This window comes from Eptatretus burgeri, chromosome 16, assembly GCF_056783735.1.
Source record: "Eptatretus burgeri isolate ZD-2024b chromosome 16, Ebu_testis_v1, whole genome shotgun sequence".
NCBI classification, from domain to species: domain Eukaryota; kingdom Metazoa; phylum Chordata; class Myxini; order Myxiniformes; family Myxinidae; genus Eptatretus; species Eptatretus burgeri.
The window spans coordinates 52,781,205-52,798,893 of NC_140976.1; the positions used below are offsets into that span (position 1 = coordinate 52,781,205).

Consider the following 17,689-nt stretch of genomic DNA (forward strand, 5'->3'; position numbering starts at 1 on the left):
GTCAGGTGTGTGTACTGGCTCCCACACTTTTCAGCACTTGTATGGACTGGATTCTGTGGAGGATGTCGGAGAGGTCAAGCTGCGGTGCATCATTTGGGAATATCAAGATCTCTGACCTTGATTTCGCAGATGATTCAGTCATTTTTGTGGAGATGCTGGATATCCTTATGGGGGAACTCGAGGCACTTAATGAGGAGTCGGAGCCACTGGGATGATGGGTTTCCTTGGTCAAAACTAACATCCAGGCTTTCAAAGCAGATGAGGAACCTTCCTGGATAAGATTGTGGTGGTGTGTCGGGGTGGTGCGAGGGTGTTGTCCACCAGACAGTGGTCTCCTCAGGTTAACCCGAGGTGGTCCCTTCAGGTGGGTGCCTGGAACATCCATCCTATCCCAAAGAAGGATGATCACCTGTATCTGCTATCATCTGAGCTCCAGCATTTGAACATCAGTACTGCAGCACTCTCTGAGGTTCAGAGATCGGATAGTGGTGAGATCATAGTGGGTGGTTCCACCAACTACTGCTCTGGTCACTCTGATGGTTACCATGCCAAAAGACTTGCTATAGCTGTGTCCATTAAGCTGACTCCCATGATAATTGAGGTAACACGAGTCAATGAGCGTATTATGAGACTGAGGATTCATCAATCATTTGGGTGTCGTTTCCCTGGTCTCTGTTTATGCTCCGACTGAGGCAAGTGATCTCACTGAGAAGGAGGCATTCCATGCTGTGCTCAAGTCTATGGTTGATCAGTGCCCCCAGGCGAGATACTCTCCTCGTCTTGGGGGATTTCAATGCATTGACTGGCGCTGATAGGGATGCTTATGAGACATATGTTTGTCCCCATGGGTCTGGAACCGTGAACCTGAATAGCACTAAGTTCCTTGACTTTGCAAGAAGTCGTGGACTTTGGGTGGCCGGTTCATGGTTTCAGCTCCCACAAGCTCATTGCTAGACTTGGCATTCTAACGCTGGTGGTGTGGCAAAGGAGATTGACCATGTGCTCATTGAGTGCTGGACGATGATTCAGTACTGCAGGGATGACCGGGATGCTCAGTTCCTCACCACCAACCACAGGCTTGATGTTGCAACTCTGAAGTTTCAGCTGAAATCCAGGAGAATGCTGCAATCTCAATTGAGGGTGGATGATGGCAAGCTCAATGATGAGAGGGTAGCTGAGGAGCTTGCGAACAGGCTGAGTGGAGATTTGGGGGGGTCTGGGTGTTTTGTGGAATCTTGAAGAGTTGTGGAGTGTCTTGAAGAATACCATCCTTGATGTTGGCAGTGGATTTCTTGGAATTCACCAAAAGGCAAAGAAGAACTTTGTCTCCCAAGGGGCCCTGGATACCATTGACAAGAGTCTCAGGGCCAGGCTTGATGGCAGCGCTGAACTGTTCGGGGAACTGAGGCATAAACCTAACGTTCGCTGAGGTGTGTGAGGAATCTGCGAATGGGTAGAGAATCACCTGTGGTCAAGTGATGCTCATTCACCTTCCAGATAAATTCATGCATTGCATTCCTCCAAGCCTGTCTCTCAGTGTACTGCAGTTAGAGTGGAGGGTGGTGCACTCTTGACAGAGGAGTCTAAAGTGAAGACCCACTGGGGCGGTTACTTTGAGTGGCTCTACCAGGCTAATCCACCAGTTGTTGAGTTGTATGTCAAGTGTGGTACTATCCCTATTGCTAACCCTCTAATCAACTGTGAACTGCCTTAATTTGCGGAAACACAGGCTGCGGTGAACCAGTTGAAAGGAGGTAAAGCTCCTTGGATCTGTGGCATCCATGATGAATGATTGACCATATCCTTGCTCATCAGGTCCTCACCAAATGCAGACGAGAGTTTCAGCAGGGGCTGCTTGCAGCGTATGTTGATCTCCATAAAGCATTTGATTCAGTGAATTGAGATGACCTCTGGAGGATTCTCCATCTTCGTGGGATGCCACCAAAATGGATCAATCTGTTTTCTGAACTATACTCTGGTAGTGAGAGCACTGTGAGGTGTGGTGGTTCCATCTCTGACTTATTTCCTGAGGTTACTGGAGTTCATCAGGGGTGTGTGTTGGCCCCCACACTTTTCAGTGCTTCTCTGGACTGGATTTCGGGAAGGATATCGGAGAGATAAAGTTGCGGTTCATTGTTTGAGAATATCAAGATCTCTGACCTTGATTTCACAGATGATGCAGTCATCTTTGCAGAGATGCTGGATATCCTTGAGGTGGCCCTTAAGGTACTGAATGAGGAATCAGATCCACTGCGGTTACGGGTTTCTTGGATCAAAACTAAGATCCAAGATTTCAATGACATCTTGGATGCTGCTATCTTGTCTGTATGTGTTTGTGGCGAGGATGTTGAGGTCTCAGAGAGATTCCATTTCCTTGGCAGTTATATTCATGTCACCGCATATTGTGAGCCAGAGCTTGGTCGACCTCTGAGTTCGACCCGGGGAGTCATGGATAAGCTAGATCATGGGGTTTGGCACTGTCGGTACCTGTGCAGGAGAATGAAAGTCCAATTCTTTAAGTCCATCATCCTCCAGTCATGTTTTACGGATGTGAGACTTGGATTCTGACCAGGGATCTGAGATGGAGACTTAACTCCTTCGGTATCAGGTCTCTTTGGAGAATCCTTGGCTATCACTGGTTAGACTTTGTGTCCAACGAGCGGTTGCTGAGAGAGAGAGAGAGAGAGAGAGATGAGAGAGAGAGAGAGAGAGAGAGAGAGAGATAGAGATAGAGATAGAGATAGAGATAGAGATAGAGATAGAGATAGAGATAGAGATAGAGATAGAGATAGAGATAGAGATATGAGATTTGCGACCTGTATAGTCCGAGAGCATCAGCTGCGGCTGAATGGACATGTGGCTCATTTTCCTGACGCTGTTCCTGCTCACCAAATTCTCTCAGCGAGGGAGCCTCATCAGTGAAGGAGGCCAATAGGTTGATCGTATGCCTCGTGGTTACAGCAGGTTGATTGGCATCTCAAGGAGATGGGGATGTGCCAGGTATCTGCCTGGGGGATGGCCAGAGGCCCATAGAGTATGGGCAGAAAGTGGATGGTGCAACGCGATGCTCCATTGCATGATCCCATACCTGACCTGACCTGAATGTATTTTTAACCTCTGCCATCGAAGATGGATGGAGGTTACTGTTTTCACCCCTGTCTGTTTGTTTGTTTGTGAACAGTATTACGGAAAAAACTCCTGGACAGATTTTGACGAAACTTGGTGGGGGGGGCGGGGGGGGTTAGGTATGGTTCAAGGATCATGCCATTAGATTTTGGACTTGGTCCCAAAAAAATTAAAAAAATAATAATAAATTCGATTTTATTTGAAAAATATTTGAATATTTTTTTTTTGCATTTCTACATGTTTTAAGTGATTTCCAACCCCCCCCCAAAAAAAATTTGTTCGAGAAAAAAAACAAATTTTGCAAGTTTTTTTCAAAAAAATTTAGATTTTTTTTTTTTTTTTAGCATTTCTACATGCGCCTCGATCTCGTTTAGTTTATTCAATCGTGGTTCAGTAGAGTCTGATCCGTTTTGACCTACAATGAATAGGATATCAGGTTCACTTAAGTGACCCAGCAGTATTGGCGGTGGAGGTTTTGCACTCTACCGAGTGCTCCCCCTCTAGTTTCCATCTGGGTACCTACTGCAGGTACAGTGCTGCTAATTATATCGCTAACTCCAGGATACCAGCTTACTCTGACCTATACTATGAATGATACCGTGGAGTCTCTAACCCTAACAACCAAGCAAACGTTTAATGTGTTCATTCACTCATTTTGGAGAATCACCAAATTAACTTTGGAAAATTATCTGAACAATAATGTTGACTCTATGTTTGCCTCTCTTTCTGCAAACATGGATCAACTATTCGCCAACTATCCCAAGTCGCTCTTCCTCACCTGTGGTGACTTTAACTGGCACCATGCCAGTTGGCTGGGAGTTGTTGGTGTAACAATCAGCCATTGTCACTGCTGCTAAGGTTTCTACCATTCCATGGGACTGGCTCAATCTGTGAACTTTCCTACCTGCATCTCTGGTGATGGCATACCCTCCCATTTGGAGCTGTTAATGACAAACTTTCCATCCAACCTCTCCTCTTCCTCCACTACCTGTCTTGGCTCCTCTGATTATATGTTATTGTCAAAGACCATATGTCTGGCTATTGTAAGGAAGCAAACTCAATGCTCAAAAAATGTCTGTTTGCAAAGGCAAACTAGTCGGGACTGCAATCTGCCCACCCAAAAGTGATTTTGTGCTGCCATCTCCATAGCTTTTGATGTTGATCCCGCAGGGGTACACGCTTCAACAAAAGCCTACTCTCTCTCTCTCATGCACTGGTTTATCCTTCCCTGTGTGGATATCCTCTCCATCCACTCTCCTGGTAAACTGAATCCTGCTGGCTAGGCAGTGGCAGTCATTGTCAAGTAGCTTGCTTACTCAACATTGAAGGCCATCCTGACTGAAAACAACTTTGTCACCCTTTTCAACCTGTCGTCCTGTCCTTCACCTTTCACCAATTCCCTCTGCCTGGAAGATAGCATCCTTTCATCTACAGATTAGTATGCTTCCTTCAGGCATTGCAAGCAAAACCACAGAATCCATCATCGCTGCTGATGTCATCTTTTCCTCTTTTCAAATAGCCTGATATTTGACCATCAGTTTTGATTCTGTCCCAGTCACTCAATTATGTACATGCTTCTGCTTCTGCTTCTTTCTCAGAAATAGGAAGAAGTCCTGAATCTCAAAATAATGTTCAGGACTTTCTCTCTGGACATAGTTCCTGGATTCAACACGGTCTGTAAGCCTGCTCTTCTTGGCAGGGATGCTGCCACGGCATAAAAGGCCATCTTCATACCTGACTTTGTCATTTCCTCCACTCATGTTGTCAATGGGTTGAAAGCAATGGAATAATTTCCTCTCCCATCCTCTACCAGTTGAGGCTGAATTGCCTCAAGGAAGCACCTTTGGCCAATTTTTGTTCCTCGTTCACGTCACCTCTACAATGTTCTGGAAACATCTCCCAAGCTGATTATTATTGGCATCTCCTGTAATGAGACATAAGCACAAGGCTTGTCACATCTCAGCCAGGTTGGTGACCTCTCGCAGCATCTCCTCCAATCTTACTCCTTCTGTTCTCCCAGTGCTCAGACGTCCCTCAACTCCAAAACACAAGCGTTTTTGTTTTCTCTCGTATCCCCCTCTTGGTTAAATTCACAAAATTCAGGCTCAATGTCCACCTCCACTCCTTTGCCCCTCTTTTTGCCTGTTGGTGGAACTGCCTTCTGGATGTAGTTGAATCCCACTTTTTCCTCCAAGACTTCAAGTTGACTGAACACCACCATCTCATGTCATCCCCCATTTCTACCCTTGATCTTTTCTGACCTCATTAACTTGACCTCATCCAACTCTCTTACATGCACATTACTGTTTCTACCCCTCCTCCCTCCTGTTTTCCTATTTATTCATTCCTTTGCTTGTTTGGTCCAACTGCGGCCCAACTACCTCTTGCCCACTGCACTGTCACCTCACTCTGCTGTGAATCCTCGATTTTGCATACAAAAAAAATTACGACCAGTACATGAAAATTGCAGAAGAACTGGATTGTCAGTGTTGGAAGTGTGGAAACAATAATTGTTCTCAATTAATATTAAACAAGGTTAGTGCAAGGTTGGGATCAAAGGACCATTACTATACACAGGTAAGATGGCTGGTTTTGTTTCCCATTTGAAGGACAGAGTTTTCCAAATTCATATTAGAATACCTGGACAAATTGGTTTTTCTTTTTCTATTGTCTCTGGAGCACCAAACCGACATAATAAGCAGGTGTTACTTCCTATTGGGAGAAGCTCGATACAGAGACCAACTTTGGTACTGAAACAGTGGGGTGTTGTCAGCAGTAACTTTCTCTTGCAAAATCACCAACCAGAAAATCCCAGGTACCAGTCCGTGGCTGCATGAGAAATGGTCCAGCGCCATGCACCAAACGAACTGATGAAGACCATGATAAGGAGAAGGCCAAAGAGGATAAGGATTTGCAGGTTGGTCACCTTTTCTACCGTGGAGCGCTTCAGTGGAGCACTTGTAGTATTCTGCCAAAACAAGATCAATGTTGTGTGGCATTTTTTTTTTTAAATAGACAAATTTACAGAAAGATGACTTTGTGGTTATTAGTGTTAAGCATGAAGGTTTCGTAATTTCAATGTACTTTAAACAAGAAGGGAAATTGCTCGAAGAGGGGGAGGAAAATTTAGGAAAAGAAAGGGAAGGAAATTAGAATGGGGGTCCTTTTCTCCACCTAGCATTTCCCTTTTCATTTGAGAAGGATGTCAAAGGGCAATGGAGGGAAGATTAATAAATGCACAGGCTATATGTGAAGTCAATCAAGTATTTCACCACATATATTAAATAGGATATACTGTGTTGACATCCGTGATATGTCTATCTCCGGGGGGAGTTGGAATAAGGAACGTCGTTCAGGGGTCCTTATTCCCTTGTTATATGTGATTTTTTTATTTTTTAAGTTCGCCACTCTTGCATTACCACCGAGCATAGCAGTGTTCTGCCTGTCCATTATTATTTATATGTACAGTAGATTTCTGCATGCACAACAATAATATAGCAATTGGAGTGATGCGTTCATCAAAATATGTTGAAACACCTTTCTTTTGTTTACAGGGTATATCTTTAGAGCAAAATTGTCATTCTGCCTGTTTGCTTTTGCACGTTGAGTGAACAAAACATTAATCACATCCCAATGCTCATACATAATGCATGCACAACTAACAGGTTGATAATAATTATATTGGTGTGTTTTCATAAATCGTTGCCCCAGGACTTCCTGATATGCATTTTCTTTAAGGTCATTCACTTACATCGTTACTTTTTCGTGTACTTCAAAATACCAACATGCACACCTGTGGATTTATTTCTGCAATAGATGAATGGTCATAAAGGTGGTTTGTAGGTGAAGCAAATGTTTTGTGTTTTTTTTTTTTTTTTACCTGCATGAGTTTGGTGTCATGACCTGTGTACACCACAAGTCCAGCCGCCCACTGTGTGTTCCTTAGTTGTGCTCCACGCAGCAGTAGCTGCTCAGGTCCCAGTGGGTACACCCTGTGCACGTACAAGGTACCGGTTCATTCGGAATTTTGACTGTAGTGTAGTAAATAAGCAAGCTATTGTAATTTCCATGTTGTTATTGGATTGTAAATAAAAACTCAACTGGCTCCCTAACTTTAGGGAGGTGATAATCTGCCTCACCTGTATTGTCTGATCTACAGTAAATATGATGTCACCCCACACTTTGTAGTTGACTCTTAATTATCTCAAGAGAACTTAGGGTAGGTACTATAATGTTCTCGAAAATCTCAAAGCTCATTGCATTTTATCATTGGCTCATAGTTTTCATGACATGTTAAATAACCGACTGGTAGCATAATGGTTAGAGCATCTGCTCCGAGTCTTGTAGGTCAGCGGTTCAAACCACAACCAAGTCATACCACAAGGCTTTAAAACGTGCTGCTTACTTGCTTGACACTCAGCATTTAAATAGGATCGGACACGGACAAACAACTGTATGTTGGCAACCATAGTGCAGGCTTGATTGGCCTAATTGCCGCCTCCTGTGTTGAAGTCCTTGTAAGGGAACTCATATTACTATGATTATAAATATGGAATATATAATTTGTACAAAAGTGATCTGAAGTTTATCTTGGAGAGAATTTGCAAATTAAAAAAATAAAGAAAGATAGGTCAATGTCAGGTTTTGTATGTGATCAGAGCTGGGCACCCAAAAATAAGCCTGATATCCATATATGTGTACTCGAAAATGAAAGTCTGTTGACATTTGGATTATTTACAAAGCAAATGACGACCCTCGTTCACTAGTTTCGAAAACAAAAGCGGTTTCCCCAAAATTTAAAAACACAGCTTTTGACTTGTTTCATTAATCTAATTGATTGTGATAAACTGGAAGAAAAAAAAATAACCAAAAAAAAACCGTCGACAAATTATATTTTTGTGCTGCACTCATCTCAATATCTCAATGAAGCATGATGATGTATGCAACAGGCAGCTTATAATGATGAAGTGACTTGCTCGCCCACATCGCCAGCGTGAACAGTGCTGGAAAGCGGAGATTGTGTTGGCAGTTTTTCAGGGCGAGGAAAATGCAGATCGGAGCTCTGCTGTTATACGCGATTCGTCAGAAATTGGTGCACAATACCTATCAGTTTTTAGATTTTTCATAAACAGAAGAAATAAAAAAAATAAAAAAAATTCATATTGCATGACCTTTCAGATGTATTCAAAATAATGTGGGAGATGAAAAAGTGAAAATTAAAAATATTTCACCACGATTCAGACCAGTCGTTCCAAACTAATTGGTCAATTAAAGATTGATTTGTCGCAGGTGGCCACATGCTCGAGGGTTCGCCGCCACGTACCGATGTATTTTTAATTATTCTCGTTTTTTAACAAAACAGGACATACCGATGAATTTATTTTCATTTTATGAGCAATTCAGGATCCGTGAAAATTCATATTTTATGAAATGATACAGTAAATCCCCAGTAAGCAGTTTATCGTTCCACGTACAAATTTTCATCCCAAGGTCTTTTTCATCTTGATAATCGCTCCAATCAATATATACAGGTGGTGGACAAAAAAAAAATGGAAACACCTGGATAAATGAGGGACACCAAGTATATTGAAAGCAATGGCTACCACACAGGTGTGGCCTTGTATTAATTAAACAAACAATATCCCAACATGCTTAAGGTCATGTACAAAAATTTTTCACAGACCTAGTTGCCTATAATTATGGTGAGCTTGGCTGTAAGAGGAGGCCTCAGTGACTGAAAGAGGGGTGATTGTTGGGGCACATTTGGCAGGAGCTTCAGTGACAAAGACAGCTCAACTTGCTGATGTTTCATGAGCAACGGTGTCCAAGGTGATGTTGGCATGGAACCCCGAGGGAAAGATATCATCAGCAAGAGACAACAGTGGGCGGAAGCGCATGCTCCAGGATCATGATATCCGTGCATTAATTTGAAGTGCAAGCAAAGCAGGCGAGCAACAGCAGATCGATTGACTGTACATTTCAACTTGGGGCACGAGTAGGCAGTTTCATCATAAACGGTCTGACGAGAACTACACGGAGCGGGATACCATAGTCGGGTTGCAGTGCACAAACCACTCATCACACCTGGCAAAGCACGTTTGCGAGTCTAGTGGTGCAAAGAACACAAGAAATGGACTTCCGTATAGTGGAGAAATGTGATATGAGAAGATGAGATGTTCCTTCACTTTGTTCTTGACAAACGGATGCGTGCATGTGCAGCACCAACCTAAAGAACTCTACAACCCTAAGTGCTTGGTTCCAACAGTGAAGGATTCTGGTGGTTCTGTAATATTGTGGGGTGCATTTTCCTGGCCTAGTTTGGATGCATTCATTCCCTTAGAAGGCAATGCCAATCGCTACTTAATGGTACTGAGTGATCATCTTCACCCCATGTTTCAGTATTTCTTTCCTGCTGGAAGGGGTGTCTTCCAGAATGACATTTCCTCCATCTGCAGAGCACGTGTCTGACGTGTGGTCACCCAATTGTTTGATGAGCATGACTGATGTTATCCATATGTCATGGCCTTCTCAGTCACCACATCTAAACCCAATTGAACATTTATGGGATATTCTTGACACAACGCCTAAGACAGCGTTTTCCACCTCGATCAAACAGGTGTGAGTTGATTGACCTTCTTGTGGAAGAATGGTGCCACATCCCTCCTGCAGAACTCTAGGCACTGATGGACTCTATGCCACGGTGCATACAGGCCGTATTGGCCTGTATGTGGTGGCTCCATGCCCCATTAGTTGACTTCACATTGGTGTTTCAATTTTTTTTTGTCCACTACTATACCTGTACGTTGCAATGTTTCCTATTTTATATAAATGAAATGGACCTTGTGATGTATCAATTTGTGTTGAGCTTGGTCATTTAATCAAAATACTATAGGGTATCACTTACTGTATTTGGAAAAAATAACAACCATTCCTTTCACACCGTGAGGCGCATAGGGCTGCCGAGGCGGTTTCATTGGCGAAGGAGTGCAGTTATGGACGGGTGGCCACTCCGACGCAGGATACTCGAATGGCTCATTGCCTCAGTAAGCTGGTACTCATTTTGTCAACCACAGAAGGATGGCAGGGTGATTAAACCCACCTGGTGTAATTTCAATGGTACGGCAAGGGCTCAAACTCAAGATCCTGATATCTTAAGCCAGCCACTTTAACCGTAAAGCCAACACGAGGTTTAACTTTAAAAAATGGTAACATTTAAATCCAGCAATGGAACAGAATCGAATGGAACATCAAACGTACGCCACTCAGTATTATTTATTGCATGTTTCCTCATCATTCAGAAAGTGGATGTGACTATTAGCACTGAAATTATGACCACATTAAGTAGATGGAAAAAAAATTCAAAGCTTATATTTTGTTACATATGTGCATATAATTACGTAGGAAATCTTTTTGTAATTATATATTCTTGTACATTGAAGAAAAAAACATGTGTACACCATTCAGCAGAGGGACGTTAAGGCCTAAGTCACATTTGCTCGACAGCGAGGATACGGCGGCCGTACGCCCTCTGAATTGACAGAAACGTGCGGCAGCCACACAAGTTTCTGCGGTGGCCTCAGGTTGGCCCTACGCCATTTGGCTATCTTTTACAGGCCGTAGGGGTCACCGTGGAATTATAGCGCGGAGTTATAACTTTTTTCATTTCTACGTTCGCCGTAGCAATTCGACAAGCCGAAACAAAAGAACTGGTAAAAAAAAGAAAGAAAGAAAAAAAAGAACCCACTCGTTACCGTCCATCTAGCCGCACGTTTGCCTTAGGGCCCCCCTGTGGTCGCCTTGCAGTCATCTGCCTTGAAAATTATATGGCCGCCGCAGGAACGCCCTAAGGTCACCGTGCGACATCAAATCAAAGACCGTACGGCAACCCCACGTTTTCGGTCTCCACAATTTATAAATACGCCGTGCGGCTCCCCGAAAAATAAAAACATATGTGACTGCTACATTGTGTGACCATGGAAATACTGCGGCCGCCCTATAATTGATAGTGGCTGTAGATTTTGTAGACCCTATGACCGCCGTGGCAAATGTGACTTAGGCCTAAGCTGGAGGAGCCATCTACTTGTACTGGTCGTTGGTAGTTATTAAAGATCCCATGGTGTCTTTCACGAAGAGCAGGTGAGGTATCGCTGGAACTCTGAAGAAATTGCCAATCTCTGCCAAAATAACTCAGGTCAAAAGTTTGACCGACATATGATGTCATTTCCAGACTTTGTTGTGATTGACTCAATATTTCTCTCAAGGCAACTTAGGATGAGCACTATATTGTTCTGCAATAGCTCAGAACTCATTCCGTCTTCTTCTTTCTTAAGCAGAATATGCTTGCAGCTGCTGCCGACCTTCCACTATATTTTCTTGAAGCCCAGAAACCGATCCCCACTTTTCCTATTGGCCCTTGGTTTCCACTATCGCGGCATTTTCCAGGAACCTAACCCCTGTGTTATTTGAGGGTTTACTCTATGTATGACCTGAAGTTCAACACCGAGAGCAAGTTAAAAAAGGAAGCTAGGTTTAATGTTAAATTTCACACGTGATCTGAGCTGGGCACCCAAAAGTCTTTTGGTCCAAGTCTTTAACAAACCGGGTGGCAAGGCCTTAATGGCCGATTGAAGATGGCAAGAATTTGGCCAGGCTGCTGGCGATAACTTCATCATCATCATCTGTTCGAGCAAACTCTGGTATAATATGTGGCATATTTTGGTCAGGAAAACTATGAACCACTGATAACTTACCTTATCTTTACAAAATGCACCATAGGATCTTTCAAGATCACGTCCACCAGCTAATGGTAGCAGACAGGTTCTTAGCTTAACGTCCGTCTGAGGGAGGCACACACTTTGTGGTGTGATGCCCTGCCTGTGAAACACTAATCCAGCTGTTTATTTTCTGCCCATGAATCAAATAAAGACATAGGCAGCTTAAATGCACTGCTTCTGCACCATCCTGCCAGGCACTGTAATCATGATATAACCAACCTTCAAAAAGGATAACCTACAAGCCTGTGTCTTGTCATTCAAAAGATGATGAGAGTAATGTAACTCACGTCATTCCTTCCAGGCTGAGGTTGCCTGTGAAATCATAAAGGTATCTGTTTGGTCCTTCGCATTCAAGTCGGCCTGACAATGCTTGAAGTTGTTCCTCTGTAAGTGCACCACTTGTCATCGTGTGGCTCTGGGTAAAAAAGGAGTATTGGTACACAGTTAAAAGTTTCTCAATTTGGGGGTAAGTACAACATTTTTAGGGGAAAACAAGATAAGACAGTTTAGTGACAAGTTTCTTCGGAAACCTCTTGCTCACTGCTTACTCGTTCGTACTTAAATCGTTAAAAGTTGCTTCCAAACCATTAAGAAAATGATACTTAAGCCGGATTGCTTTGTAGCCACTGGGAAATTACATTGGACTGCCATCCTGTCATGAAATAAAATTCATCAAACAAAAAAACTCACTCAAATCAATTTCGCAATAGATTGGAGCTTAAAGCACTAAGTGGCAGCACGATTGACAAGCAGGGGCAGAGTCCCCATTAAAGAAGAAAATGTTTGCATATTTTCATGCAGTTGGCACATGGCAGAGTCTGGACATTTGTCCAAAACCCTCTGGCATACTCTTTGTGCTGAACACCATTGAGCTTCCACTCGCTGGTATCCCTTGGTGCATATTCCATTTTCAACTACAAACAGCACTTGCAAACATCCTCTTGAGTCTCATTTAATTGTCACAATTTTATTATTTTTAATGTAATATTATCGATAATGTAAAATGTGACATCAATAATATTGTACAAAGAACAATTAAATATCACATGAATTGACTATTGTTCAGCAATTTACCCCCTAAACATGTTGTTTGATGGAGTTGGGTTGGGGGAGTGGATGCCAAGTCCTCAACCCCTCCCATGCTCCAACCCAAAGTCTTCAACCCCCCACCCCGCCCCCCCCCCAAGTCAGGTCAAGTGTGGGAGCATGCGCCGGAGCAGTGTGTCACTGTGTCCATGTTCCACCGGTACTGCAGGGGCCTCCGTTTGGTCATCCCCCAAGCAGATGCCTGGCCGATACCCATTGACTAGAAATGCTGATCAACCTGCTGCAACCACGAGGTACATCAGGTCATGTCAGGTATAGGAACATGCGCCGGAGCAGCACTGAATCCACATTCCCCCGGTACACCAGGGGATTCCATCTGGCCATCCCCCAGGCAGATGTCTGGCCCATCCCCATCTCCTTGAGATGCCATTCAACCTGCTGCAACCACGAGGCACGTGGTCAGCCCGTGGGCCTCTCCCACTCACAAGGCTCCCTTGCTGAGAGAATCTGGTAAGCAGGATCAGCATCAGAAAAATGATCCTCATGTCAATACAACCATAGCTGATGCTCATCGGACTACACAGGTAATAAATCTCATCTGACCGCTCGTTGGACACAAAGTCCAACTTGTAATAGCGAAAGGATTCTCCGAAGAGACCTGGTACTAAAGGAGTTAAGTCTCCTCAGAATCCTGGCCAGAGTCCAAGTCTCACATCCATAGAGCAAGACAGGAAGCACCAAGGACCTGAAGACTCAGACTTTCATCCTCCTGCACAGGTACCGACAGCGCCACACCCCATGATCCAGTGAATGAGTGAATCCATGACTCCCCAGGCCTGACCCAGATGTCTGTTCACCTATGACTCACAGCCTGCGGATACATGAATATCACTGCCGAGGTAAGTGATTCTCTCCGTGACCTCAACATCCTCACCACAAACAGGTACAGACAAGAGAGCAGCATCCAAGATGTCAATGAAAACCTGGATTTTAGTTTCAACCCAGGAAACCTGCGATCCCAGCAGCTCCGACTCCTCATTCAGCACCTCGAGGGCCTCCAAAAGGATATCTAGAGTCTCCACAAAGATGATTGCGTCATATGCGAAATCAAGGTCAGAGATCTTGACATTCCAAAACGATGCACTGCAACTTCATCTCTCTGACATCCTCCCCATAATCCAGTCCATATAAGTGATGAAAAGTGTGGGTGCCAGTACACACCCCTGAAGAACTTCACAATCAACTGGAAATAAGGCAGAGATGGTATCACCACATTTCACAGCACTATCAGTACCTGAGTACAATTCAGACATCAGATTGATCAGTTTTGGTGGCTACCCACGAAGACCGAGAATCCTCCAGAGGGCATCCCGATTCATTGAATCAAACACTTTGCAGAGATCACCAAAGGCTGCAAACAGCCCCTGCCGAAACTATCATTTGCATTCGTTTAGGAACCAAAGTGCAACCATATGGTCAATCGTTGACCTCTTTGGTATAAAGCCTGACTGCTCTTTGTGCTGGTGCTCAAGCAGATTTTGGTGAACCCTCTCAAGAATTATCCAAGCAAAGACCTTGCCCGGCACTGAGAGCAGCGTCACCCCTCAGTAGTTGCTGCAGTCTTGGCGATCTCCCTTCCCTTTCCAGAGGGGGACAACAAGGCCCCTCTTCCAGTCAGTCGGGATGATGCCTGTGTTCCAGGCAGAGCACAGGACTACATCAATGACACAAGTACAACATTTCCACCAGCCTTGAGAAGTTCAGCATGGATGCCATAGATCCCTGGAGCTTTACCCCATTTCAACCGGTACACAAAGGAAGGTGGACCACAGTTGATTGGAGGGTCAGCAACAGTGATTGTAACACCCCTAACATTCAACTCGACAGCTGATGGATTGGCTTGGTACAGCTGCTCAAAATAACCGGCCCAGCAAGCTTTCACTTCGGACTCCTCTGTCAACAGCCCCCCCCCCCCGCCCTCTGCTCTAACTGCAGTACACCGAGGGATGGGCTTGGATGAACGCAATGCGTGAATTCCTCTGTAAGCAGGACAAGAATTATTTGACAACAGGTGATGCTCTACCCCCTCACAGATTCCTCACATATAGGCCTCCTTGTCCAACCTTTGTGCTTGTACAGTTTTACGCCTCAGCTCCCTGAACAGCTCAGCTCTACAATTCGGCCTAGCCCTGTGACTCTGGTCAATGGTATCCAGTGTCCTTTGAGAGAAAAAAATTCTTCTTCACCCTACGATGAGTTCCAAGACATCCACCAGCAACATCAAGGATGGTGGTCTTGAAGGCACTCCACAACTCTTCGGGATCTCCCAAAGCACCCAGACTCCTCAAATCTCCACTCAGCCTGTTCGCAAACTCCTCAGCTACCTTCTCATCCTTAAGTCTGCAAACATCCAGCCTAGGCTGGGATGGTACCATTCCCCTGGATTTAAGCTGTAACTTCAGAGTTGCGACAACAAGCCGGTGTTCAGTATTGAGGAACTGAGTACTCCGGTAGACCCTGCAGTTCTGGATCATCCTCCAGCGACCATCCAATGAGCACGTGGTCAATCCCCTTTGCCACACCGCCAGAGTTGGAATACAAAGTCCAGCGATGAGCCTGTGGGCACTGAAATCGATGAAGCAGCCACCCAAAGTTCATGACTTCTTGCAAAGTCAAGGAACTTAGTGCTATTCTGGTTCATAGTTCCAGACCCATGGGGATCAACACAAGTCTCATAACCATCCCTATCACTTCCAATTGACGCATTGAAATCCCCCAAGACGAGAATTGTATCTTGCCTGGAGCACTGATCAACCACAGACTCGAGCGTGACATAGAATGCGTCCTTCATGGTGAGATCACTCCCCTCAGTCGGAGCATAAACAGAGACCAGGGAAATGACACCCGACGAGTGACGAATCCTTAGTCTCATAATACACTCGTTCACCGGTGTTACCTCAATTATCATTGGAGTCAACTTATTGGACACAGCTCCAGAAACTCCTTGGGCATGGTAACCATCAAAGTGACCAAACCAAGAACAGGTGTAACCAGCTGCTATGATCTCGTCCCAATTTGCTCTCAGAATCTTAGAGAGTGCTGCAATACTGATGTCCAAATGCTTGAGCTCAGATGATAACAGAGACAGGTGATCATCCTCTTCTGGAAAGGACATTCCAGGCACCCACTCGAAGCGACCACCTCAGGTTAACCCAAGGAGACCACCGTCTGATGGAGGACACCTTAACACCACCCCGACACACACCACCGCAATCTGACCTGGGAAGGTTATCCCATGGTCTCCTTCCTAACATGAAAGATTGGGGTCTCGAAGGCTTTTCCCCAATCCCGTCATCCAGTGAGCTGCCCTGTGAAGGGAGGCTGTGCAGAAGAACAAGGCACAGAAGCTGCACAGAAGGAGGAGTGAGTTTTCAGATTTATTTTTGCTTTTGCTATGTTTTGTGGAATGAAGTGTTTTATGGTGGCCGGAGTGCAAATCCTGCCACCAACTTCCTTATAAAAAGTAACCCACTGAAGGAGGACGTCCACAGACACAGTTGGGCACTAGAAATGGATGGCCTTTGGCTCACAAGGAGCTCCTCCGCCCTTTGACTGGTTTTGTTTTTAATACTGCTGGGTGTCCATATCATACACCCTCGTCACCAAGAAACTTGTTGGGGGACTTGGTTTAGTCGCTGATAACCGGACCATGAAACAGGTTAGTACAGGTTTACATGGTAGCTATAGCAAGTCACAGATCTACTCTTACCTGACCTGACAATATGCCAATGAGTGGGTGTGCAAATTCTGTCTGCTCTGAAGCTGCGTGCCTCGTTCTGCTTTCTTTATCCCAAATGTCGTCCTTTCACATTCCTCAACTCCATATCATTCCCCCTTCTCGGTTTAAAAAAAATTATTCTGCCTGAATTTCCTTCCTTCTTTCATTCTTTATCTCTCTCTTTCTCAATACCTCCCAATTGCACTTAACATTCTTATAAGTTTAATTAATTTGCTTCTTACTTTAAAAGCTTTAAGTAACAATTTAAAGAGCACTTCACTTGCCTTGTTCCTTCATCAGGAACACATGTTATTCTTCTTAATCACAAGGTTTCCTTCCCAAACCTAACTCATAAGCTCTCGGTCGATGAACCATCCTCCCATACATACAGCACTACTTTCCTCTGTGGCTTCAACAACCATTTATGTCACCTCTTTCATGATGTCTGTCTGTATATCTAAACTGGGAATCATCGTATGCAGCGCAAGGCTGCGGAGTAGCATCATTGGCCAACAGTGCGGCCATGCCGCTGATGCATTTGGGAATCATGAGACTTTTATTCCATGTTGAACATATTCAGACATTGTCGATTCGTTTCGTGAATTGTACCTTACATGTTACGAGTCCTTTAAAACTACTTCTCGTCATTCTACTACGACGACGACTACAACTACTACTAATACGTTAAATGGGCCCAATTATTCCCACCTTCTGGGGTCAGCCATGGAAAATTTTGGGCCTATGTCTTTTTGGAACCGGCTGGCCAAGACTGAAGATCGATGAAAGGTGACGGTAACTTGTAAGGTAACCAGGTACCGGCGATGACATGCTTACTCTTCATGAAGCACAGTGTGGGATCTTTCACATCCACTAACTAATGATATCAGAAGGAACACAGGTTAACATCCATCCAAGGGATGGTGCAACCATTGATGTGTCACCCTGTCTGTGAAATGCCAGGATG

The 17,689-nt window shown here is 44.4% G+C and overlaps 1 protein-coding gene and 1 long non-coding RNA gene across 7 annotated transcripts in view; one reads left to right on the plus strand and one right to left on the minus strand.

Moving 5' to 3' along the window:
- The window catches only part of LOC147011072 (phospholipid-transporting ATPase IB-like), a 169,486-nt gene that overhangs the window by 71,835 nt on the left and 79,962 nt on the right, over nt 1–17,689 (minus strand). For all 5 annotated transcript variants that reach the window (XM_085859049.1, XM_085859051.1, XM_085859047.1 and 2 more), the window contains 3 exons: nt 12,188–12,315; nt 7,007–7,118; nt 5,929–6,094 (listed from right to left, as the gene is read on the minus strand). In XM_085859049.1, the coding sequence (XP_085715175.1) occupies nt 5,929–6,094; nt 7,007–7,118; nt 12,188–12,315 (406 nt within the window). The remainder of the gene's footprint in view (nt 1–5,928; nt 6,095–7,006; nt 7,119–12,187; nt 12,316–17,689) is intronic.
- Nucleotides 1–17,689, plus strand: part of LOC147011073 (uncharacterized) — a 32,350-nt gene that overhangs the window by 4,984 nt on the left and 9,677 nt on the right. The gene's annotated exons all lie outside the window — the stretch shown is intronic.